Source organism: Bison bison, unplaced genomic scaffold, assembly GCF_000754665.1.
Source record: "Bison bison bison isolate TAMUID 2011002044 unplaced genomic scaffold, Bison_UMD1.0 scf7180017864330, whole genome shotgun sequence".
In the NCBI taxonomy this organism is placed as follows: domain Eukaryota; kingdom Metazoa; phylum Chordata; class Mammalia; order Artiodactyla; family Bovidae; genus Bison; species Bison bison.
In genome coordinates this window covers 10,089,235-10,116,609 of record NW_011494902.1, presented here as the reverse complement: position 1 = coordinate 10,116,609, position 27,375 = coordinate 10,089,235, and the positions used below count along the sequence as shown (strand labels likewise).

General features: G+C 35.6%; 1 protein-coding gene across 1 annotated transcript in view; it reads left to right on the top strand.

Annotated features, from left to right (window-relative positions):
- Nucleotides 1–27,375, top strand: part of LRP1B (low density lipoprotein receptor-related protein 1B) — a 1,806,191-nt gene that overhangs the window by 870,995 nt on the left and 907,821 nt on the right. The window contains exon 11 of the mRNA XM_010853706.1: nt 20,889–21,069. Within this exon, the coding sequence (XP_010852008.1) occupies nt 20,889–21,069 (181 nt within the window). The remainder of the gene's footprint in view (nt 1–20,888; nt 21,070–27,375) is intronic.

Here is a 27,375-nt window from a genome sequence, read left to right as displayed (position 1 = left end):
AAACACTAGCGATCTCTTCGAGACAATTAGAGATACCAAGGGAACATTTCATGCAAAGATGGGCACAATAAAGGACAGAAATGGTATGGACCTAACAGAAGCAGAAGATATTAAGAAGAGGTTGCAAGAATACACAGAAGAACTGTACAAAAAAGATTTTCATGACCCAGATAATCACGATGGTGTGATCACTCACCTAGAGCCAGACATCCTGCAATGTGAAGTCAAGTGGGCCTTAGGAAGCATCACTACGAACAAAGCTAGTGGAGGTGATGGAATTCCAGTTGAGCTATTTCAAATCCTGAAAGATGATGCTGTGAAAGTGCTGCATTCAATATGCCAGCAAATTTGGAAAACTTGGCAGTGGCCACAGGACTGGAAAAGGTCAGTTTTCATTCCAATCCCAAAGAAAGGCAATGCCAAAGAATGCTCAAACTACCACACAATTGTACTCATCTCACACGCTAGTAAAGTAATGCTTAAAATGCTCCAAGGCAGGCTTCAGCAATATGTGAACCATGAACTTGCTGATGTTCAAGCTGGTTTTAGAAAAGGCAGAGGAACCAGAGACCAAATAGCCAACATCCGCTGGATCATCGAAAAAGCAAGAGAGTTCCAGAAAAACATATATTTCTACTTTGTTGACTATACCAAAGCATTTAACTATGTGGATCACAATAAACTGTGGAAAATTCTAAAAGAGATGGGAATATCAGACCACCTGTCCTGCCTCTTGGGAAACCTGTACACAGGTCAGGAAGCAACAGTTAGAATTGGACATGGAACAACACACTGATTCCAAATAGAAAAAGGAGTACGTCAAGGCTGTATATTGTCACCCTGCTTATTTAACTTATATGCAGCATGCATCATGAGAAACGCTGGGCTGGAGGAAACACAAGCTGGAATCAAGATTGCCAGGAGAAATATCAATAACCTCAGATATGCAGAACACACCACCCTTATGGCAGAAAGTGAAGAAGAACTAAAGAGCCTCTTGATGAAAGTGAAAGAGGAGAGTGAAAAGTTGGCTTAAAGCTCAACATTCAGAAAACTAAGACCATGGCATCTGGTCCCATCACTTCATGGCAAATAGATGGGTAAACAGTGAAAACAATGGCTGACTTTAATTTTGGGGGCTCCAAAATCACTGCAGATGGTGAGCCATGAAATTAAAAGACGCTTACTCCTTGGAAGGAAAGTTATGACCAACCTAGATAGCATATTAAAAAGCAGAGACATTACTTTGCCAACAAATGTCCATCTAGTCAAGGCTATGGTTTTTCCAGTGGTCATGTATGGATGTGAGAGTTGGGCTATAAAGAAAGCTGAGCACCAAAGAATTGATGCTTATGAGCTGTGGTTGTGGAGAAGACTCTTGAGAGTCCCTTGGAGTACAATGAGGTCCAAACAGTCCATCCTAAAGGATTCAGTCCTGGGTGTTCATTGAAAGGACTGATGAAGCTGAAACTCCAATACTTTGGCCCCCTGATGCAAAGAACTGACTCATTTGAAAAGACCGTGATGCTGGGAAAGATTGAGGGCAGGAGGAGAAGGGGATGAAAGAGGATGAGATGGTTGGATGGGATCACCAACTCGAAGGACATGGGTTTGGGTAGACTCCGGGAGTTGGTGATGGACAGGGGGGCCTGGCATGCTGAGATTCATGGGGTCACAAAGATTCGGACAGGACTGAGTGACTGAACTGAACTGAACTGAATGGATCTTAAAGGAATTATGCTAAGTGAGATGTCAAAGAATTACAAATACTATAGGATTTCACTTGTATATAGAGTCTACACAGACAAAAAGCCAAATGCACAAACATAAAACAAAACAAACGAACAAAAATTTATAGATACACAGAATAAACATGTGATTGCCAGAGGGGATAGATGTATTTGGGAGGAGTAATGGAGAGTGAAAAAGTTGGCTTAAAGCTCAACATTCAGAAAACGAAGATCATGGCACCAGGTCCCACCACTTCATGGGAAATAGATGGGGAAACAGTGGAAACAGTGTCAGACTTTATTTTTGGGGGGCTCCAAAATCCCTGCAGATGGTGACTGCAGCCATGAAATTAAAAGACGCTTACTCCTTGGAAGGAAAGTTATGACCAACCTAGATAGCATATTCAAAAGCAGAGACATTACTTTGCCAACAAAGGTCCATCTAGTCAAGGCTATGGTTTATCCTGTGGTCATGTATGGATGTGAGAGTTGGACCGTGAAGAAGGCTGAGCGCCGAAGAATTGATGCTTTTGAACTGTGGTGTTGGAGAAGATGCTTGAGAGTCCCTTGGACTGAAAGGAGATCCAACCAGTCCATTCTGAAGATCAGCCCTGGGATTTCTTTGGAAGGAATGATGCTAAAGCTGAAACTCCAGTACTTTGGCCACCTCATGCGAAGAGTTGACTCATTGGAAAAGACTCTGATGCTGGGAGGGATTGGGGGCTGGAGGAGAAGGGGACGATAGAGGATGAGATGGCTGGATGGCATCACTGACTCGATGGACGTGAGTCTGAGTGAACTCCGGGAGTTGGTGATGGACAGGGAGGCCTGGCGTGCTGTGATTCATGGGGTTGCAAAGAGTCAGAAACGACTGAGCAACTGAACTGAACTGAACTGAAATGTGTAAAGAGACCTGAGAAGTACAAACTTACATTTATAAAAAGCAAGTCATGGAGCTGTTATAAACATCATAAGGAATATGTTTAATAATATCCTAATACCTTTTGGAATAGATGATTACTAAATTTATGATGATATCTTTTTAATGTATGTAAATATCAAATCACTATATTGTATACTTGAAACTAATATAATATTGTATGTCAACCATATTTAAATTAAAACGTTCATAAGGTAAGCTATAAATACAGATATAAACAGAACTCCAAACTGATAAAATGAGGAAAACAATATTTTTTTTCTGGCAAGACATTTCATTTTTTATAAGTATATTAAATATTTGGTAAAGTTAATAAACTGTTTTTATAGTGTTTATCTCAGGAGGGCCACTTCAATGATTATACTGGCATCTGATTGTCCTCTGAAAATACTTACAACATGAAATAAATTTATATCCTATTGAAGTAAGAATTTAAAAGAAAATAGATATTACAAACAAAGAAATGCAATTATTGGTAAACATATTAAAAGGGAGGTTTAATGCAGTTGATGAAACTATGATCACTTTTGGTCACATTAATATAAGTATTTCTTCAAATTTACCTCTTTTATGAATACTACTTTAGTTTCTTTTTTGCCTGCTAAGGCCTTTGCCCAAATATTCGTAGCATTAAATTTCTCCCATCTATGTTTTCATCAGAGCTATTTTCTAGAACAAAAAGGGTTTCTTTTTGTAGGATATTTGTGCTGCATCTTTGCCTCTTATATTTTCACAAGCATCTATCACAAACTGTCATTCATGACTTAATTAACTGTTAAAACTAATAGCTTCAGGACCAAATTTTTGTAACTTACACAGACTTAAATATTTTGGCAAGTCTTATAGAACACTTCACTATAAGACTACTGTATTATTATAAACTTAAAATGTGGAAAAGGAAAAAATAAATTTTGTTTCATAGCGCTTTAAAAAATTTTAAGTTATCGAATCAATACTGGAGTGCATTGACATTTCCTACTACAAGGGATCTTTCTGATCCAGGATCGAACCCACGTTTCCTGCTTGGCAGGCAGATTCTTTACCACTGAGCCACTTGGGAAGACCAATGTGTTCTAAATGCTAGATAATAAATGCAAAATCATTTTAAAAATAATTTCTATAATAATTATGTTCTAGAAAACTGTGAAGTTCAGATTAATTTGAGTGTTTAAATACATGGATAAGAAGCAACTTTCCTAATAGTTGTCAGGATACTGCGGATGGTAAACCAGATGAGATAAGTATGATTATTACAATTACTATACATTCTTTAGAAAAAAATAATCAAAAACCTAGAAAGATATAATATTTATCAAATGCCTAGTTTCAAACTATAAGCACCTTAATTATGGGAAGACAAATCTATTTCTTATTAAACAACTCTTTGAGACTGCTCTTGGAATATTAGATAATTTGCTATTAAAGTGATACTCAATTTTCTATCTTATCTCAGAAAAATTTTTCCCCTTACTCTGTTTTCTGTCTGTTTTTGTTTACTTTCCCTTTACTCTTTGAATTAAGAGCTGTTGCCCTGTAGTAGCAGAATACAAATTACTCTTTATTGAATAAAATTGACCTATCTGTGCATTACTGGCATTCCAAATTCACTAGTACATTCAACTTTAGAATATCAAGAACAGAAATCATTCACTCCAGTATTCTTGCCTGGGGAATCCAAGGATGGAGAAGCCAGGTAGGCTAAAGTCCTTGGGGTCGCAAAAGAGTTGGACACAACTTAAGTAACTAAGCAAAAATGATAAAAACAGCATGGGCTTGGTGATGATGAAAATAACAAAAATACATCCCTTATGAGGAAAAAAAAAGAATGGAAACTATTTACTTCTTATTGACCTTTTCATCACATAGCACTTTTTAAGTAGTAATATTTTCATCATCCAGGGTATTTACTAAAAGAGAAACACTTCCCAAATTTTACTTTTAAAGCTCCTGAGAATACTGGTGGCATATGTCAAACCATGGGGTGTGATATATATTTAGCCTAATTAAGACATATGTCTCTATATGAAAGTCTGTGTAAGTTCATATGTGTGATTTTTCTCTCTGATTCAGTTATTTGTAGGTGGTACCTATGAAAAACAAAATATTTTTTTATGGTTCCACATATTTGAGTATTTGAAAGGATCTAGTAGTTAAACTAAGAATTTAATTTTTCTTCTAGGTATTTGGTACTGTATGGAAATACAGGAATGATAATCATATTGAAACAGTAAGAGTATTCTTCACTGATATTCTGGAGTAAATAAGCTAATCAAACACACATTCCCAACCCCCTGTTATTTTTTCCGTCCCTTGGATTTGTAGTGCTTAATTTATTCATTTTTTTAAATTTTACAAATATTTACCAAGCCTTTAGTATTGATCTCTACTAGGGGTTTCAAGCATAAATGATACTTGTATCCTGTCTCCTGTTCCCTAGAGGCAATTGGAAATGTTGGCTTGTCCATACTTTAAGAAACTTAACAAGGCAATAGGTGGAAAGTATCAAGAATGGGACACAGATATAGTTCTAAGAGATTTTAGAGGACCGATGAATTTCACAGGAATAATAAGAAAAGATATGTGTAACAGACAAAAAGTTAATTTGGCCTTAAAAGAGAAGGATTTAGAAAATGCAAAAATGCAAAAAAAAATGGAAACTACTTCTTATTGACTTTTTCATCCATAATATTTTTTAAGTAGAAATATTCTCATTATCCAGGTAGTCTTATTATAAAAATTCTTTTCAAGACTGAAATGAAAGGAAGCAGAAAAGTGGATTTCTCTCTAACACAAAGTCTATGTTTTCTCCAGAACAGGACAACGATTTGCTGAAAGTAGTATCATCCAGTGCAGAAGCTTGGATCATACAGCTTATAAAAGGGTTGAGGTGAAGTGAAGTCGCTCAGTTGTGTCCGACTCTGCGACCCCATGGACTGTAGCCTACCAGGCTCCTCAGTCCATGGGATTTTCCAGGCAAGAGTACTGGAGTGGGTTGCCATTTCCTTCCAGAAGGCATTGTGGTGTGTCATTCAGAGGAAAGTTAGAGTTATTCATGAGGTATTTGTGAGTCATTCACTTATGTGCTCATTCAAACAATATTTATTGAGATCATTTTATATATGAGTAATATTCTAAGTTCTGGAAATTTACCAGCGAACAAAACAGATAATATTTTCTAAAAATATATTGAAAAATATCTTGAAAGCACAGGTTTCATAGATGACTAAAAGAGGGAAAGCATAACCCTAAGATATTTTATTTTTGACAGAAGTCTTGTTTGCTTCCTAGATTTGCAATAGCAAACTTGCCTATGGTATCTGTTTATACATGACCAGTTTTATTTGGTTCCAGCCTCACACTTATCCTAGGAAACTGTATTATGTGTATTTATACCTTTTTTGTGTGTGTGTACTCATACCTTTTGCGTATTCCTGAGTGTGCCACACCCCTCCCCCAAAAAGAAATGACTACTCAGACCTTTCTTAAATGATATATATCATCTCTTATATCTTTTACCTATTACTTTTATTTTCTATTCACTATTCCTATGCAATTGGAAAGAATCAAAGTTCCCATCAAAATATGCATTTTGGCTCTGAGTTTTTCACATTTTTGTTGTTTAGTCACTAAGTCATATCCAACTCTTTGCGATCCCATGGACTGTAACCCACCAGGTTCCTCTGTCCATGGGGTTTTTCCAGGCAAGAATACTGGAGTGAGTTGCCATTTCCTTCTCTAGAGTTTTTCAGATATAAAACAATAAATCAGCTATTGTCCAGTTTAATATGCAATATTTAGACAACTTGAATGAATGTATTTTAATGCTGCTACTATATTTTGTGGATAGTAATAGGCTGATAATGGTATGAAATTGTGATATACATTTGTTTTCTTCTTTGGTTGGTACACATCTACTTCCACAGGATAGCTGTGCTTCCCTGGCTCCAAAATTAGCACATTTTACCTCTGTTACTAAAACAAGTTTTCATAAACCTTTATTGTACATTTTGTGTCAGAGTTACCTTGATATTTTAGCTGTTAGGATATTTAACTTCTCTCAAATAGGGAAATTTCAAATAGTAAAATTTAGCTCACAATTATTTCAAGTAAAGAATAAAATGTACCTTTTTTATATTAAAAAATGTATCTGGGAATATACATGAAAAATATCATTCTGAGATAAATGTTCCCAAGATATGTGTCACAATGTTTATCCATGAAATGTTCACCGTTTTTCCTTTTACAGTATTTTTTATATATAAAATTACAATGAAATTTAGTCCACTCAGAAACTGCATATTTTTAAAGAGTATAATATTTTGTATTGCTACTGTACTAGCTATACATATCTAATATTCTCTGGCAATTTTGCCGCAAACATATTGCAAAGAACTTTTCATTTGATGGCAAGAAAATTCATATTTATAGAAATCAAAATTAACTAAAAATGTTTGAGATTTATCATTTATTTACTTTCAAGGTGAACTCCAACTTCATAGAGCAGGGGTAATTTTGTTTTCCAAACAAAACAAAGGATATTGGCAATATATAGACTCATTTTTGGTTGTCATAACTGGGAAAGGAGGTGCTCCTAGAACTTGATAGATGGAGACTGGGGGTGCTAAACATCATGCCCCGTTCAAGACAGTCTTCTATAACAAAGAATCATCAGGCCCCCAATGTCAATAGTGCCAAAGTATGAGTATCGGCATAATTGCACTGGTTCCTGGTCGGTCCCCAAGTCTCACAGAGCCATGTCATGGGCCTGGATGGATGCTAAGCCTGGACTTGGTTGTGCTCTGTCTGAGGAACCCATTGTGTGGGCATAAGCACTTTTTGAGCAAACAGCCGACAATAGTGCAAATAGAAAACTTTCAAGTGTCCCTGTCTTGTAGAGTGAACAGTTTCATGGTAGGTGCCCTGTGGCCACATTTAGTCACTTGTGTGACTGTTACAGACATTATTTAATATCAGAAGACAGACAAGCCTTACTGTTCAGCACACTCAGCAGCAAAGTTCAGGGAGACTCTAGGTCCTTCAGGGACTGCCTCTCCCGATACCTACACACAAAACCCTGGAAATAAACACGCATCATCATAAAGAATCACTTATCTCTATAGTTCATGAGGATTTTACATGTAATCATCTGAAAAATGTTCCACATATGTACTTTTAAATTCACAGGGGAAAACAACAGCAATGCATTATTTTTCTTCTGTATAATCCATAATACCCCTGAGGCTCTTTTCTGAATTCTCTTTGTTATCCCATGAACACTCTGGGTGTGGCTCCACCCTCAGGCATTTGCCTGTCCTGTTCCTTGTGTCTAGGATGCTCTTCCATCAGATGTCCCCTTGCTTCCTTGCTTCTTTCCTTTACCTCTTAGAGGTCTTTGCTTACACACTGCCTCCTCAGACAGTCCTTGCTGGCCAACTGATCTCAAATTGTATACCTACACATATTCCTCACCTAAATCCTTACCACTATTCTCTGGTTACTTTTTTTCTTTAGTACTTATCCTAGGTATATAGTGAAAGTCACTCAGTTGTGTCCAACTCTTTGCAACCCTATTGACTATAGCCTGCCAGGTTCCTCTACCATGAAATTCTTCAGGCCAGAATACTGGAGTAGTAGCCATTCCCTTTTCCAGAGGATCTTCCCAACCCAGGGATTGAGTCCAGGTCTCCTGCATTGCAGGCAGATTCTTTACCATCAGATCCACCAGGGAAGCCCTAAGTATATATTGTTTATTTATTGTCTTGCTAGAAGAATGTAAGCTATGGGGTATCAGAGGTGTCTGTTTATTTCATTCTTTGATAGGCTCTGAGGGTTTAGAACAGTGCCTGGCATATAATAGATATGCAAGGAATATGCATTAAGTGGATGAATGGGGCCTTTTATTTGGCTATCATTACTCCCCTGGTGGCTCAGACAGTAAAGAATCTACCTTCAATGCAGGAGATTGGGATTCAGTCCATGGGTTTGGAAGATTCCTGGAGAAGGGAATGACAACTCACTCCAGTATTCTTGCCTGGGAAAATCCCATGGACAGAGGATCCTGATGGGCTACAGTCCATGGGGTCACAGAGTCAGACAAAGCTGAGCAACTAACACTTTCATTTTGAAAATAGTAATTAAAGTGATTAAACACAACTAAGGATGATTGAAGAATGATTCTTTTTTCTAAAATAAGGGATAGTAAGTTGAATCATTATTATTATTCTTTGATTGTCTTAAGTTACTTTGATACTTACTGAAATTGTTCTAATAAAGAGCTTCTCTGATGACTTTTAAGAAATCTAAAATTTTACATATTTTCATAATTCATTTGAACTTTGTTGCTGTTCAGTCATTCAGTCATGTCCAACTTTTGTGACCCTATGGGCTAGAGCATGCCAGGATTCCCTGTTCTTCACCATCTCCTGGAGCTTGCTCAAACTCATGTCCATTGAGTCAGTGATGCCATCCAATCTCATCCTCTGTCATCCCCTTCTCCTTCTGCCTTCAATCTTTCCCAGCATCAGACTTTTTTCTAATGAGTCAGCTCTTCACATCAGGAGGCCAAACTATTGGAACTTTAGCTTGAACATCAGTGCTTCCAGTGAATATTCAGGGTTAATTTCCTTTAGGATTGACTGGTTTGATCTCCTTGCTGTTCAAGAGACTTGAGAGAGTCTTCTCCAACACCACAATTCAAAAGCATCCATTATTTGGCACTTAGATTTCTTTATGGTCCAACTCTCACATGCATACATGACTACTGGAAAAACCATAGCTTTGACTAGAAGGACCTTTGTCAGCAGAGTAATGTCTCTGTTTTTTAATACACTGTCTATGTGTATCATAGCTTTTCTTGCAAGGAGCAATTGTCTTTTAATTTCATGGCTTCATTTTACTTAAGTAACATTTTTAATAAAAATATGATTTTTAGTTAATATAAATAAGACATCGCTGTCTTAAACTTTCTCAGACCCTCCAAATGAACATCTCATTTGCTTGCACAGTTTCAAGTTTTACTTGCACAGTTTCATACCTAACTTGAATGAATTTATCAGTTCAGTTCAGTTCAGTTGCTCAGTCATGTCTGACTCTTTGCGACCCCATGAATTGCAGCACACCAGGCCTCCCTGTCCATCACCAACTCCCGGAGTTCACTCAGACTCACATCCATCGAGTAGGTGATGCCATCCAGCCATCTCATCCTCTGTCATCCCCTTCTCCTCCTGCCCCCAATCTCTCCCAGCATCAGAATCTTTTCCAATGAGTCAACTCTTCGCATGAGGTAGCCAAAGTACTGGAGTTTCAGCTTTAGCATCAGTCCTTCCAAAGAACACCAGTACTGATCTCCTTTAGAATGGACTTGTTGGATATCCTTGCAGTCCAAGGGACTCTCAAGAGTCTTCTCCAACACCATAGTTCAAAAGCATCAATTCTTTGGCGCTCAGCTTTCTTCATAGTTCAACTCTCACATCCATACATGACTACTGGAAAAACCATAGCCTCGACTAGACGGACCTTTGTTGGCAAAGTAATGTCTCTGCTTTTGAATATGCTATCTAGGTTGGTCATAACTTTTCCTTCCAAGGAGTAAGCGTCTTTTAATTTCATGGCTGCAATCACCATCTGCAGTGATTTTGGAGCCCCCAAAAATAAAATATGACACTGTTTCCACTGTTTCCCCATCTATTTCCCATGAAGTGATGGGACCAGATGCCATAATCTTAGTTTTATTAATTAATTTATACTATATACTTATTTATGTAAATTATTTAGCATTGATTTTCTTTATCAATTTTCTGTGGAATCATAAGGATTCATTTAGCTTACCACACCAAAACTGTTAGAAAATATAGCATTAATATGCTTTTAACTATCTCCCTCTTCCTGCAAATTATGCTATAGTTAACCTTTAACATCTTCTTTATGTTTTGTTGTTGTTCAGTTGCTTAGTCATGTCCGACTTTGTGACTCCATGGACTGTAGCATCCATGGCTTTCCAGTTCTTTGCAATCTCGTGGAGTTTGCTCAAACTCATGTCCACTGAATTAGTAATTCCATCCAAACATCTCTTCTTCTGTTGTTCCCTTCTCCTGGCGTCAGTCTTTCCCAGCATCAAGTTCTTTTCCAGTGAGTCAGCTCTTACCATCAGGTGGCCAAAATACTGGAGCCTCAGCTTCAGCATCAGTCCTTCAAATGAATATTCAGGGTTGATTTCCTTTAGGATTTCCTGGTTTGATCTTGCTGTCCAAGGGACTCTCAAGGGTATTCTCCAGCACCACAGCACAAAAGCATCAATTCTTTGGTGCTCAGCCTTCTTTATGGTCCAACTCTCACATCTGTACATGACTACTGGAAAAATCATAGCTTTGACTAGACAGACCTTTTTTTGGAAAAGTGATGTCTCTGCTTTTTAATACACTGTCTAGGCTTGTCATAGTTTTTCTTGCAAGGATCAAGTGTCTTAATTCCATGGCTGTAATCACCATCTGCAGTGATTTTGGAGCCCCCCAAAATAAAGTCTCTCACTGTTTCCATTGTTTCCCCATCTATTTGCCCTGAAATGATGGGACTAGATGCCATGATCTTCATTTCTGAATGTTTAATTTTGAGCCAGCTTTTTCACTCTCTTTTACCTTTATCAAGAGGTTCTGTAGTTCCTCTTCACTTTCTGCCATAACAGTGTTGTCATCTGCATATCTGAGGTTATTGATATTTCTCCTGGAAGTCTTGATTCCAGCTTGAGCATTATCCCACCTAGCATTTCACATGATGTACTCTGCATATAAGTTAAAAAAGCAGGGTGACAATATACAGCCTTGACATACCCCTTTCCCAATTTGGAACCAGTCTATTGTTCCATGTCTGGTTCTAACTGTTGCTTCTCGACCTGCATACAGGTTTCTCAGGAGGCAGGTAAGGCAGGTCTGGTATTCCCATCCTTTGAAGAATTTTCCACAGTTTGTTTTGATCCACAGAAAGGCTTTAGCATAGTCAATAAAGCAGAAGTAGTTGTTTTTCGGGAATTCTCTTGCTCATTCCATGATCCAACAGATGTTGGCAATTTGAGCTCTGGTTCCCCTGTCTTTTCTAAATTCAGTTTGTACATCTGGAAGTTCTTGGTTTACATATTGTTGGGGTCTGGCTTGAAGGATTTTGATCATTATCTTGCTAGCATGTGAAATGAGTGCAATTGTGGGGAGTTTGGACATTCTTTGGCATTGCCCTTCTTTGTGATTGGAATGAAAACTGACCTTTTCCAGTCCTGTGACTTCATACAAATAAAAATATATTTTTATATTACAAATAGTATAGTCTTTATATTACAAATAATATTTGTATTGTTTGTATTTATAAAACATTCATTCTTTTAATTGATTAAAATTTAAAAATTAATTTTGCATTACTTTTATTTAGGTTGGTGGAAAAACTACAAAATGGTATAGAGATTTTTTGATATCCCTCACATAGTTTTCCTAATAGTAACATCTTATCTAATAAAACAATTATCAAGACTAGAGAATTAATGTTGAAATAGTCCTACTAAAAACCTTACTCAGTTTTACCAGTTTTTCCATCATAAATTTAGTAGTTATATTTTCTCAGTTTTGTGTATACGATAGCAATGTATCAATTTTTCCTTGTTTATTTTAATATTTGACTTCCCTCATACAGATATTTATTAAAACTCTACATTATCAGCCATCTAATGTATTTAGATCAGAAGTCAAATCTGCAGTTTATTGAGAATAATGTTTGATTGGAAGGTTTATTAAATCCTCCTTTCCTTCAGTAATCTTACTTATCTCTACTCCTTTCTTTTTCATGTCCCACTGTTTCCTGCTAATAAATTGTTGCTTATGTTAACTTTCTTTGGGTCTTGGTTCAATTTATATATTTTCTTTTTACAATGCTAGAGATCCAACTTTATAGTGGATAAGTACATTGGAACATGAGCCGTATTTCCAGACTGACTGAACTGACTAGTAACTAAATGTGGATCCCTGTGAATAACTTTACTTTCCAGGTTTTTTTTTTTTTCCATGTTTGGTAGTTCTAGATGTTGGACTATATAATTATCTTGTATGTATAGTCTCTAAGCTATGTCTGACTCTTTTGCAACCCCATGGACTTTAGCCCACCAGGTTCCTCTGTCCATGGGATTTCCCAGGCAAAAATACTGAAGTAGGTTGCCATTTCCTTCTCAAGGGGAGATTCCTGGCCGAGGATCAAATTTGTGTCCCCTGTATTGCAGTCTGATTCTTTCCTACTAAGCCACCAGGGAAGCTCCATATGATTCTCTAGCTGCCTTTAGTCTCTGAAATACCAGCTTTAAAACTAGATTCCTGCCTAGTTTTATTATTGAATCTCCCCCTGATTCACTGCTTCAGTTTTATAAGTCTACCTCTGGACTAAAGAGGGTTATGACTGTATGCATTTTCTTAGGTAGCTATATAAAGTTATTGTGAGATAAATTACTATTAAGTGCTATTAAGACTTCCTTTATCACATTTAGCTATTATCCACACATATATTTTGCCTGTCATTTTCCCACTAGGTACTAATGAGGGCCTGAAATAAGTACACTTTTGGTAACTTAATATGTTAAGCTAATCTCCAGGAAGATGGTCACATTTGTTCTTTGTCCTGGTTATTATAAGTATAATGGAGATGTACAGCCTCTGACTTCCAAACTCAACTTGAAATTTAATGGTCACTGTCTTTCACTAAATATGATGTCTAAGCAAAGTGTGTTTCTTTTCAAGGTTCAATAAAAATTATCAACTGAAGTGACATCTATTTGGATGTTTAAATTACCAAACTCAAAAATATGAAACATATTAGAAAATATAGCTGGTAAAAACATCACTTTTTATGAAATGAAATTGTTCAAGTGACTTTTAATAGAGTTGCTTTTTCACTTAATAGAAGGAGATGGAGTAATTTAGTATTAGTGCAATAAGTTCCAAAGTATTTTCTTTTTAAAAATTATAACCACTTCATAGGACCAAATGGAATATTCAAGAATATCTCCAATATTTTATGTTCAGATGTTGAAGCAATTTTTACTCTCTTCTCTCTCTCTCTTGGGCTTCCCTGGTGGCTCAGAGGGTAAAGCATCTGCTTGGAATGTGTGAGACCCAGGTTCATTCCCCGGGTCGGGAAGATCCCCTGGAGAAGGAAACTGGCAACCCACTCCAGTACTCTTGCCTGGAAAATTCCATGGATGGAGGAGACTGGTAAGCTGCAGTCCATGGAATCGCAGAGTCACACATTACTGAGCAACTTCACTTCTCTATCTCTCTTGCTAAGTGGATGGAATTGGGTAGCAAAAGGTTGTTAACAGAAGTTAGGAACAAAAGCTTTTCCAGATCACAGGCATGGCAGTGATGTACTAAGATTCTCTGGAGAAACAGGACCTATAGATTGTGTACATAAAGAAGAAGAAATAGAGATATATACTTAAAGAATTGTCTCACACAGTTGTAGAGAATAACAAGTCCAAAATCTACAGGATAGAATTACAGGTTGTAGATGCAGGGAAAAGTTGGTGATATTGCTGCTTAGATCCAAAGACAGTTTAGAAGCCAAATTCCTTCTTCCTCAGGAGACCTTGGTCTGCTTTCTCTTAAAGCCTTCAACTGATGGGATTAGATCAACCTACATTATAGAGAGTAATCTATTCTATTTAAATTGCATTGATTTAAATGTTGATATCATCTAATAGTACCTTCACAAAAATATCTGGACTGATATTTAACTGAGTTTATGTGTACCATGCCCTGACCAAATTGACTTATAAGTTAGTTATCACACATAGCTAGTCGAATGATATAAAGTGTGGTAGTGTGGAACTCAGAAATGATTGTTATTTACAGTCATGTTCATATGCTTCTTTACTTCATCTGCATTGTTAAAAACATAAATTATAACTTTTTAGGATCTTTTCTTAAGAGACACTTCTCCATGGATCTCTCAGATTTCTGCATATCTTAGAGGAAGGCACCAATTGCCTTTTGTTCTGAAATATTCTAACAAGGATGTTTGCATAGAACAGAAACTTGGAAGAAGAGGTAGAACATCCATCCAATGCAAATAGGCAGGGCTGCTTATTGCCCATTAGAAAGTACTGGGTTTTCTAAATTCAGAATTCTTTTCCTATGCAATGGAGACCACTGTGTGTGAAGGCATCCATATAGGCCCATCCCATTTGGGATTGTGGACTAAAGGGACACCAGTCTGCTGATGACCATGCTGCTAGCTGTGCCATACCTGAACGACAAGTTTTGTGTCATCCACCATCATCCATGAAACAGAAACAGCTAACTTGTAAGCTTGAAGGTAGGGTAAACATCTCAGTTCTTAACAGGCTTTAATACGTTTTTATTCATCACTTTAGATTACTGTATTGGTAAGTATGGTGCATGCTGTGACATTCTCTTTATGCTCATACATGCTCATTATTGCACCAAAGATGAAACATCTGAATGTCATAGAGAAACCACCTGTATCACCTTCTCCCCAGACTGAAAATAAAAACATGTTCTTTTTTAAAATAGAAGGAAATCACTGTGTTGTAATATATTTTGTTCATCTGGAAATCAAGACCCCTACATGCACTTTACATATCTCTTTGAATAAAACAGCAAAGTACTTTGTTTCCATTGTGAGTAGCTTGTGTATTCACCCTCCTCAACCTAATAAATGAACTGAGGAAGGACCTGGAATGAAAATGAGGATGAGAGCATCAACCTCAGCTAGCCACTGGGGGCAGATAATACAGAAAACTTTAGTCTGGCCAAGTACTCCTATAACCTTATGAGACAGAAAATTCAGTAGGCAAACACTGTTGCCACAGTGTTAATGAAAGGAACTTCATTCACACATGTCATATACATATGAGCTGTGTCACCTCGGGCCTTATTGAAATGCACAGAAAGAATTTGTATTAATTGAACCATAGGAATATGAGGCAGGAGAGTTGTCCAAGCACTAACTCTGAGGCATGATAACCCTGGCTCTGGATGTATCTACATGTGTAGGGCACTTTCAGTTATTTAAGGCATGTGGTCATACTTTGCACTCATGCCAACACTTCTGGAATTTTAATATTTTGCCCTAACTCAGAAAAATAATGTTCATACTAAGGATAGAAAAACTTGAATACTTTGGAAAAATCTAGGCCCTGTGTTTTAATAGTGGCAGTTATGGAGTGTAATTTCCAATTAATTCCTTACAATATTAATCAAATTATTTTGTAAAGCATTAAGACTTATGCATTAATCTGGAGATATGATATGCACCTTAAGGAAACTAAAGCCATTGCTCACATCCTTAGCCATTTATTTATTTATTTTTTATCTTGGACCCATTTTTAAAAATGGAAGGTTTCATTTTAACTATAAGAACTTTAATCCTCTTCTTTTCCATAAATATATAATATCTAAAAATCATACCCATAATAATGCTTTAGTTTTAGAATATATTTCCCAACTTCTTTTTAAATGCTTGTTTCACCTAATTGCATTAATTAAATAGCTTTCTGTTTTAATTTAAATCTATATAATTGTTCTTTTTCATTTATATAAATTTAATTATCTCTTATTCATCTTCACTTCATTTATGGTAGGTATCACTTATAGGAAATAACAATACTACTGTCAAGAATTTTTCACTTCAGTGAAAAATCTAGATTTTCATGGAGATGTATATTTTTCTAGCACACTATTATATATTATGTCTATTTATAAAAGTTATTCTTGATGTACTAGGACAATGTTTACAAATAAAAATCAGTGAGAACTTTAATAATTTGAGTCAAATAATGTTAATCTTAAGTATTCACAGAGTACATGAAAAGTCTATTTTCAATCTGAATTATATAGATAAGTGTCTCAATTCTTTACTTTAAAGGGGATATACAGACATAATCTCAATCTATAAAAAATTAAAAGAAGCCATTATTATTGGAATTTTTGTTTTTTTTGAAAAACTGCAAGTAAGTTCTTTCCTATTGATAAATGAAAACAGGTATTTTTTTGAAGCATAAGGAAGATTTTGACCAGAGTTTTTAAAAAGGCCATAATTTTGTTTGCTGTTAGTTGTGTAGTGCTGGTGATGCTCATGAGGTACTGAATGTTGATTTTGGAATGCAGACTACTTCAACTCTTACCCAAAGGTATCAAAGCAATCTACTCCAGCAAGTTTCTTTTTAACAAACAACTTTCTTTCTTTTGAACAGTCATGTGTTTCTTTGAACTAGCAGTTAGTGTCTCTGTAGTTACCTGTTTGTTTGGAAGTTCAGTGTCGTAAACCTTCATATGTTATTAATCACCTAGTTGAAGGTTTCTTGTTATGGAGTTCCAAATAGTCAGTCTCAGGCAGGTTTCAACCAAACCCTCTTGAATAAAAAATCATTTGTATATAAAACTAATGTTTTAGTTTTTCATCTAAGTCATAAGTTAAAGGAATATGCTAAATGATATAGAGGTGGAGTTTTACCTTACCAGTGTATATTTGTTGAGAAAAGGATCCATTGATTACCCAGTCTTTGTCCTACAATTCTAAGAGAGGAAATTTCTCTGTGTCCAGTTAAAGATAGCCTAAAAAAGATTCCCAAGTGGCACATAACATTCATTTTTTACTTTTTTTTGATTCTTTTTTTTTAATTTTATTTTATTTTTAAACTTTACAATATCGTATTGGTTTTACCAAATATTGAAATGAATCTGCCACAGGTATACATGTGTTCCCCATCCTGAACCCTCCTCCCTCCTCCCTCCCCATACCATCCCTCTGGGTCGTCCCAGTGCATCAGCCCCAAGCATCCAGTATCGTGCATGGAACCTGGACTGGTGACTCGTTTCATATATGATATTATACGTATTTCAATGCCATTCTCCCAAATCATCCCACGCTCTCCCTCTCCCACAGAATCCAAAAGACTGTTCTATACATCAGTGTCTCTTTTGCTGTCTTGTATACAGGGTTATTGTTACCATCTTTCTAAATTCCATATATATGTGTTAGTATACTGTATTGGTGTTTTTCTTTCTGGCTTACTTCACTCTGTATAATTTTTTACTTTTTTTTTAATCTTAAAATTTACATTCAGTTTCATTCTTTCCAGAAAAGAAAAACACACATGCAAAAATAATATTAAAAAACATTTTAAGCTAGTTGATTCATTTCTTTCTCAAAAGATAGATACCTAAAGAGGTTATAATAGTAGTGATACTGTTAGTAATAATATTCATAGCAACATTTATATAGTACTTATTATGTATCACATTATTTTTAATACTTTTGCATATATTAATGAATTTAATCCTCAAAACAATCCTATGCATTAAACACCATCATTACACCCATCGTAAAAATCAGGGGTAACTTGCTCCATTAGAGAATAAGTGTCAGAGCCTAGGAACTGTAGTTCAAAAACTTGTGATTCTAATCTCTACTTTATGCAGTTCAAACATTTCAGTTTTCAAAGACAAAAACAAACCAATTAGAGACAGGATCTTCCCACATTCTGCTTTTTAGAATTCCATTCCATTCCACTCTATTCACAACTGACTCTGCATATCCTATTTCTAATTAAATTTGGCCATAGGTCAAAATGCAGGAAATCATTACTGAATAATCATTTCAAAAGAGAAAAACATAAGGTATATTCCTATCAAAAAAGCCCAAATACATGTACATTTTAATCCTGATGAATTAATAAAAACTAACACATGTTGAGAATTTACAATATTGCAGGCAGTATGCTAAGTATTTTACATGCAGTAGCTAATTTATATCTTGTTATCATCTCACAAGAGTCAGTGCTATTATTATCATCCCTTTTTAAATGGAAAAAATTAAGGATCAGAGTGACTGAATTGCTTACCCAAGTGTCAGAAATAAAATTTCAATCATATAATGCTTTAACTGCTTCATATAAAAAAGAAAACTGTCAAGTCAATTTCAAAAGATGTTTTAAAAGTGCAAAGGTTTTTAAAGAAAGAAGTTTCCGTGCTGGAATAGATTTCAGATGTAATATAAATTTTGAAAACCAATAATCAAGATAAAAACCAGCCACAGACTATGATAAATAGAAAAGAGTAACTAGCTACGCTTTTCCATTATGCTAGAGCAGGAGAGTGCTCAGTAGAATTAAGTGTCAATAAAGTAAAGACAAAATTAAACTTTTTTCTAAGCATAGGCACAATTAACCTGTGCAAATTACTCGTATTGGTTGGTAATGAAGGAGATAGCTTAGTGAAATTGAGAACATATCTGAATCACTCTAATGAGATTTTCAGTTAGATCAAATCACACCTTCTATTAGTTATCCTGAGCTAGAGCTCATACTAATTAGCAAAAAGGGTCACAAAAGAAAATTTTATTTTTTCCAAGGCCAGAAGGCCATGATTAAAGAATATGATAATAGTCAATATTTATGACATCTATATATGGGGGAATGTCATGTAGATGGGCACAATAAAAGACAGAAATAGTATGCATCTAACAGAAGCAGAAGATATTAAGAAGAGGTGGCAAGAATACACAGAAGAACTATACAAAAAAGATCTTCATGACACAGATAACCCTGAAGGTGCGATCACCAACCTAGAGCCAGACATTCTGGAATGCGAAGTCAAGTGGGTGACTGTAGCCATGAAATTAAAAGACGTTTGCTCCTTGGAAGGAAAGTTATGACCAACCTAGACAGCATATTAAAAAGCAGAGACATTACTTTGCCAACAAAGGTCCCTCTAGTCAAGACTATGGTTTTTCCAATAGTCATGTATGGATGTGGGAGCTGGACTATAAAGACAGCTGAATGCTGAAGAATTGATGCTTTTGAACTGTGTTGTTGGAGAAGACTCTTGAGAGTCCCTTGGACTGCAAGGAGATCCAACCAGTCCATCCTAAAGGAAATCAGTCCTGAATATTCATTGGAAGGACTGATGCTGAAGCTGAAACTCCAATACTTTGAACACCTGATACGAAGAGTTGACTTATTTGAAAAGACCCTGATGCTGGGAAAGATTGAAGGCGGGAGGAGAAGGGGAGTACAGAGGATGAGATGGTTGGATGACGTCACCAACTCAACAGACTTGAGTTTGAGTAAGATCTGGGAGTTGGTGATGGACAGGGAAGCCTGGTGTGCTGCAGTCCATGGGGTTACAAAGAGTCGGATATGACTGAGCGACTGAACTAAACTATCATGTAGATTTCCCAGAAGTGTGTGAATGCTCATCTCTGTCTCTGATAAACTCCTACCTGTTATTGTATCCAGTAAGTGCCAGTTCTTTATCTTATAACAGAAGGAAAGAGACAATGGTTTCCTGGGTTTTTAAGAAGAGAAGGAGTTCATGGTAATTTTTTTCTGCCAGAGGAACAGAGTTATATTTATGATGTGTACAGTTTGGAAAGTGCTTTACATAATAGATGAAAGTGAGGAAAAGACCATAGAAAGAGCATAGTTATAAAAATCTCTACATTGGGGATCTATTCTATTGCTATTATGTGATAATAGACTGTCAACCTTCATTCATAAACATCAGAGTTTACCTTTCTATAAAGATTTGAACTAGAGGAGCTCATATGATTATATATTTAGAGTATTCCTTTAAATTATCAGTGCTTGTCTCTTATAGGAACCAGTAATGCTGTCCTTTTTCAAAGTAAGTCTAGAATATACAGAAATATTTTAACACTTCTTTGAGTTCACTCTTCCTGCAGTTCCATGGAGACAACCTTTTCTGGGCTTTCAGAGATGTTCTTCCACTGAACCTCTTCACCTCTTGGCAAAAAGGCATTTGCATTGTTTTGTTTATTCACATTATATATTACATGTTTAAACCTGCTTACTTTTGAACATACTATTTGATCACGCTACTTGACATTTTACTTCTGAACAGCCTATAAAACTATGTTTATATTCTGAAGACTCATTTTCACCCTCTTATCTCTCATCATATATTTTCCTATTTTTTGGCAGATTATTGTTTCAATTAAAATATCTCAAGAAAGGGCCTGTCATTCACATAATATGATGTTCAAAACAAAAGTGAAATCTGTTCTATGGGATGATATTGGCAAAAGTCTGACTCTAAAAGAATTTATGGATCAGAATGTATTCCTTTTACAATTAAGCTTTTTATTAAGTAGAATATAAGTACTGAACAGTAATATAAAATCTGTTTCTTTCTTGTTTTTGCTTTTTGCAGATCTGGATAATGTGGAGGGCATTGCTGTGGACTGGATAGGAAATAACCTGTACTGGACAAATGATGGCCATAGGAAGACTATTAATGTGGCCAGGCTAGAAAAGGCTTCTCAGAGTCGGAAGACTCTCTTAGAGGGAGAAATGTCCCACCCCAGAGGGATTGTGGTGGATCCTGTTAGCGGGTATGAGATGTTTGATTAGCTTTATATAAAGAAAATGATGCTAGATAAATTTGGTTTTTGCATACCTAAAAGAAGTAAGTTTTATTCCAAATGTGCATTCACATATCAATGACCTGATTAGGAAAAGTTACTCATTTAATGATTTCCTCTCCTAGAGAATATGCTAAGTAAACTTACCAAAATACATTGAACTGATATAGATAAATTGTATAAAGAATATATTTACTTGATTTATTAGGACAACACTATCATTCTCTGTTTTAGATGGACTGACACCAAGATAAAAAATTCAAACCAACAAATCAATTGATTTAACTTTTAATTAAAGGCTATTGAAATTTAATATATTCAGAAAATAGCAACTTTTTGTTATTGCTAATTTACTAAGGACCAGGCAGTGTATTAAATAGGTTACTGTGCTCTGTCCATGATTCCCTATAACAATCCTCTGATTTAATTGCTATTCTTGTTCTTGTTTTGCAGAGAAATTGGTAACAAATCTGCCAAAATTTTTTGATTATTAAGAAACTGTATAAATATTTAAACTCAAGACTTTATTCAAAACCACTTTGCTGCACTACTCTTGATTAGTCTAGATTGGGAATCATATAATTTTAGATATAACCAAAGTTTCCACATAGTGACATCATTTTATAATAGTAGGTGCTATTTTCTTTAGGATAGATTATTTTGTGCTATTCATGGGAATGTATTTTCCTTATATTATTACTCAGAGCTAACCTGAATATAAATAATACTGGATGTATGAAAATACTGAAAAAAAAGGTGAAAATTCCTAATAGAATCTCAGAATGAAATGAGTGGTATGCATATTTTACATGTTCAGTTTTTGTCTGTGGTTTTTATCCCCTTCATAGCTTGTGTTTCAGTGTTTCAGAATAGGATCACAAATTTATTTTTTATACTGTACCACATATATACAAAAAATAATTGACTAGGAAGCACATGACTCACTTGTAATTTGAGATCACCAGATTTCTGTTCCTAAAATTGTGTTGGGAATAGCTCCAGATACAATCAGGGTGCTTCTTTCTAGGCTGACCTAAGCAGCAGGTGAACTCACTGATTTTTTGTAAGGCATAATTATAAAGTAATTTCAGTGGTGTTCTGTGTGGATTCTTTAAATTTCTATTTTATTCCCGGACTTTTAAAGCAAGTCGTCTCTCTGAACTTAAACCAAGGCAATCCTAATATTAGAAGAAAATATTTAATCCACATTTTCAAAATTTCCTTGAGGCAAGATGTTTCAAATATATCTTACAACAAAATCTTCTTTCTCAGTATTCTGTTAGAGGAAAATATTTTCCAATAGAATTAAAGGCTTTTTCAGGTACTCAGGGAAATGACACTGAGCAGAGATTATGGAACCAGATGATTTGGAAGGAAATTCAGGTCCCTAGTCCTATCTCTTTCTTCAGATTCAGGAATCCATTTTAAACATTCCTAAGAGGCAAGCATCCAGTTTAGATTTGAAACCTACAGCATGTAAACACATGATTCAAAACATTTAGGGACAAATCTGATATGACATTTTTTCTTTTCATTAAGTCAATTTCTGCATCCCTGTAGAACCTATCTACCAGCTAATCCTATGTTTGCCTCTAATGCTGCAAAGAATGAGTCTTCTACTTCTCTCATCAGATTTTTAAATAGAATATTGTTATCATACACCAACCTAAAAAACAGACATGAGCACATATATATGTATGTATGTATATGTGTGTACATATGTGTATACGTGTATACACACATTTTTCCTATAAAAACGTACTATGCTCAGAGTGCTGCACTAGAACTACAGTAGTTAACAAAACAGGCATAGTCTTAGCCCTCATGAAGCATTTTGTGTTACATGTAGGGAATGGGGAGATGCAACAGTAAATAAGTACCTAATGAACAATTAATGTAACTTCTAGAAACCAAAGAAATGGAGTCAAACAAGCATGTTAAGGTGAAGGAGCTAACAGAAAACTGTTTAAATAGGTTTGCTGAAAAGCCTCTTTACGGTGCCATTATTTAAGTTGAAACTTTGTTTAGAGAAGGAACAAGCCATGGAGAGTGAGGAAAGAGTTCAGATCAAGAAAATGGTGCAGCTGAAGATTTTCAGTGGTTAGAGGAACCACTGTGAAGACAGTTGGGGCTGGTTGTGGATGGCAACTGGGAAAGTGACTGAAGATACAATCGTAAGGAAAGCAGGGCCTTGGGTACCGTGATGAGAACTTTGTTCTTCAGTGCAAGTGTAAAACAGAGTTGTGATATCATCAATTTATATTAAAAAAGCAAACTAATCTTACTATTCTGTGGCAAATGGATGGGAAGACAAGTAGAAATAGGACCATTTGAATTTGTATCCAAATAATTGCTTGACTGTAATATAAGCTTTTTTTTTTTTAAACGAAGATGTGATTTAAGTTTGATAAGCTCTATTTTAAATAGCATAATATAATTATAAGCAAAACATTTTCAGAAAAAAGCTGATTTATTCATATTTTTTCTACCATAATACCTTTTGCAGCTGTACACAAGAAAGCATCACAGATATTCTCTGCCATAATAGCCTATTAACAAAAATTACTCTGTTCAGAACTGTTCTTATCAAAAGCTTCTGAACCAATTATAGAATTAGTAAAGGATTTATTCATTTATTTGTTTATTAAAATACATTGTTAAGTAACTACTGTATAGATAAATAGAAATCAGTAAAGCGATAAATGTCTTCAAGGATGTTATAAAGCAGTGTGCTTGGTGTAAACACACACACACACACCCCAGATACAAACACACACACACGGCACACAATTTACCTATAAATTAAAGTAGAATTAAATGCATACTCTTTGGGAATTTACCGAGATTTTAAAAGATTTTTGAAGTTTTAAAGTTCAGAATTGAACTTTAGAGGATGGAAAGGATTTCCAAATGAATTTCCTCAGGAGCTTAGAGTTTGGGGTCATAGGTTAGTCACTGTACTCTGAGGGACAATATGAGTACTTGCTTGGAAGCAGGGGGAGTTAGTGGTGATTTTGAGGTGAGATGAGTTCATTAAGGCTAGAGCCGGGCACATGTGAAGGAACATAGCAGAAGGTGAGACTAGAACTATGCAGAAATCTTCAATGTCGTAATTAAAAGCTTTAACTTATTTTGCTGACAACAAAATAATTAGAAGGTTTTGAAGATAAAAATCACACTTTTTTCAATTCATGATTTAGGAAGACAAGTGAAAGGCATATGACAGCTCTATGAGAAACAACCCATCGGGAATTCCCTTTGAAAAGTGATGAAAGACAGATGGTAGCATTTGTAATACCAATAGAAATGTGAGCATTGAGACAGGAGACAGTGAAAGAATAGGATTGACAGGGCTCAACAGTTGTCAAAATGGGAGGAATTAATTATGAATGGACTGTTCCTCAAGATGATAGCTCCAGATTAACTCCCCCTCTTCCAAACATTTCACATTTCATAATTTACACCAATAACTTAGAAACTTATACCTCCAGTTCTGATTTCTCAAAACATTGTCTCTAAGAAAAGATAAATGCAAAAACAATGCATATATCCCTCCAATCAGGATTTTCTATAACCCTGTCTTAAGCAAGAGCACCACATCCTCTAGTTAAAAGCTAGATATCATCTCATCAACTCAATCAAGTTTTAAAACAGTAAAATTTATTTTAATTCCATGACAGAAAATCTTACAGATTTAAATTTTGGGGGATTGACCATCAGATAATACAGTTTAAATTGGAGACATGATTAATGTCAACAAAACCAAGTTTAATGTTACAGAGTATAAATATGAACAAGGAATAAGCCCTGCCCATAATTATTTGAACATTTAAAAATAGAATTATCAGACATGCAACACCATCAAAATCAATACAAGGTATAAATGCTATAAATTCTATAAAATAACTAAGAACTGTCACTGGGAAACAGAAAAAAGGGCTAATTTTGAGAGAGGCTAGGGATAGACTTCATTAAGAAATTGCATTTGACCAGGTCTTGAAAAATAGAGGTGTATTCTTTCTTGTAATCAGAAAGGACAGCTTAACTTAATTTTTATTTGAGGGATACCCCGAGTCCAACCTGTAAAAATATTTGTTAGCTCCTGCTTATTTTATGGGCTTCCCTGGTGGTTCGACAGTAAAGAATCCACCTGCAAAGTGGGAGACCTGGGTTCCATCCCTGGGTTGGGAAGATCCCCTGGAGGAGGGGCTTGGCTTATTTTATAGGTTTTTCCATTTTGTGTGTTTTTGAATGATCATCTTTGATAATGATTATATGGCTTCACAATATAACTGTTAATCAGATAATGAAATGGGTAGGTAATGATCACATATCTAGTTTCTGTCAGATGTGCTGAGTGTGTGTGCTCAGTCCCTTCAGTCATGTCTGACTCTTTGTGACCCTATAGACTGTAGCCTGCAATGCCCCTCAGTCCACGGATTCTCCAGGCAAGAATACTGGAGTGGGTTGTCATTTCCATCTTTAGGGGATCTTCCTGAGCCAGTCATCAAACCCACGTTTCCTGCATCTCTTGCAATGCAGGTGAATTCTTTTACCATTGAGCCAGCGGGGAGGACCCATTTTTGTCAGATAGGCGTCACTTATTTAAGTTTTGTTTTTCTTATATTTTGTTTGATTAAAAATAATCTCAGATAATGGATCGTATCACAAACAATTCTGTTTTTCAAATAGTAATTCAATATAAAATATGTTAGGCTTCCCTCGTAGGTCAGTAAGTAAAGAATCTGCCTGCCATGCCAGAGAAATGGGTTTGATCCCTGGGTCAGAGAAGGAAATGGCTACCCACTCTAGTGTTCTTGCCTAAAAAATCTTCATGGACTGAGGAGCCTGGCAGGTTACAATTCATAGGGTCACAAGAATCAGACACGACTTAGGGACTAAACCACCACCACCAGGCTATCAAGAATTATCTTGTGTGTGTGTGTGTGTGTGTGTGTGTGTTTATGTGTATGTTTGCACACTCATATATGTGTGATTTGGGTTATGATTAACTGTTTAAAATTTCATGAAAGATATCAATATAGATGAAAAAGTTTTCTACTTCTTGTACATAATTGATTTATATAGTTAAAGTCAAGTAGTTTTACCTAACTAGTACTGGACTAGAGCAAATGAATCTTCTGTTTATTCCTAATTTGTCCAAGTAATAAAGTCACTTCAATAGGCATGATACAAACTAAGCATAATGCCATGTTTTTTTCTACGATTAGAAAAAAATCATTTTGACTTTAGCATTTTGACTTGCTAAAGTCACCAATCTAAATATATTTACTCAGGTCTAAAAAGGAATATCAGCATAATTATAAATTGTTAAAAGAATTTTAAAAGAGTTTAATTGACATAAACGAGTGGATGGTATGTTATATCCTTAGCTGTCCCCATTCTGCTTGCTTAGATCATGGTAAGAATTTTAGTCATGAACACAGATTTGTCTAAAATTACCTCAGAAATTCTTTAAAATCCAGAACATGTGAGAGGCAAAGGTATTTAATAAGGGCACTTCCAAGGTTAGCAGCTTAGAAAAGCTTTGAAGCTTTATAAAGTTGTATATAAGATGACAGAATTAAACCCTACACTTTAATTAGTAACTCAGGAACTTTCACATGACCCCTAAAAGTACAACACATGTGGAGGGTTTTAACCTTATTCATGAGGCAGTTGGAACATTAGCTCAAAACCCCCTCTCCCACTGTTATAGCTTACACAAAAGATTTGTTTTTAAAGGCAGACGCTTTTGTTTGAGATAGAAATTAAAGCTCAAACTCTCAAGGTCGGTCAACCTGCTGTTATTAAACTTATGTGCAGCTCAATCATCTTCTGTGGGTTTGGGGGGTAATAATAAGCAGCAATAAAGCATAGATAATTTGCATCAGGAAGACAAATTAGACCTGGCCAAACAAACCCAGTATGCCTGTGCCCTTTAGAACTAAGACAATCCAACTGCTTGTCTTGAAAAATAATAATAATTTATCTGGGCTTAAATAATGTCTGGAGTAGATCATTAACTGTGCTATCATTGTCATGCCAGTCAATCTACTATTTAATCATATAATTGATTATATGTTTTATAAGTGGACATTTAAAAATAGCAATGCCTCAAGAGTCATTTCACAATCTTGGTATCAATACCAAAAAAAAAAAAAAAAAGGAATCAATATTTGGCACTTACTGATAGGTTAATGAATAAACAAGTCTAGTAAGTACAATAGTAGGGGTTGCGGGTTCTCTGAAATGTGTCTACTTGGACTGGCTTTA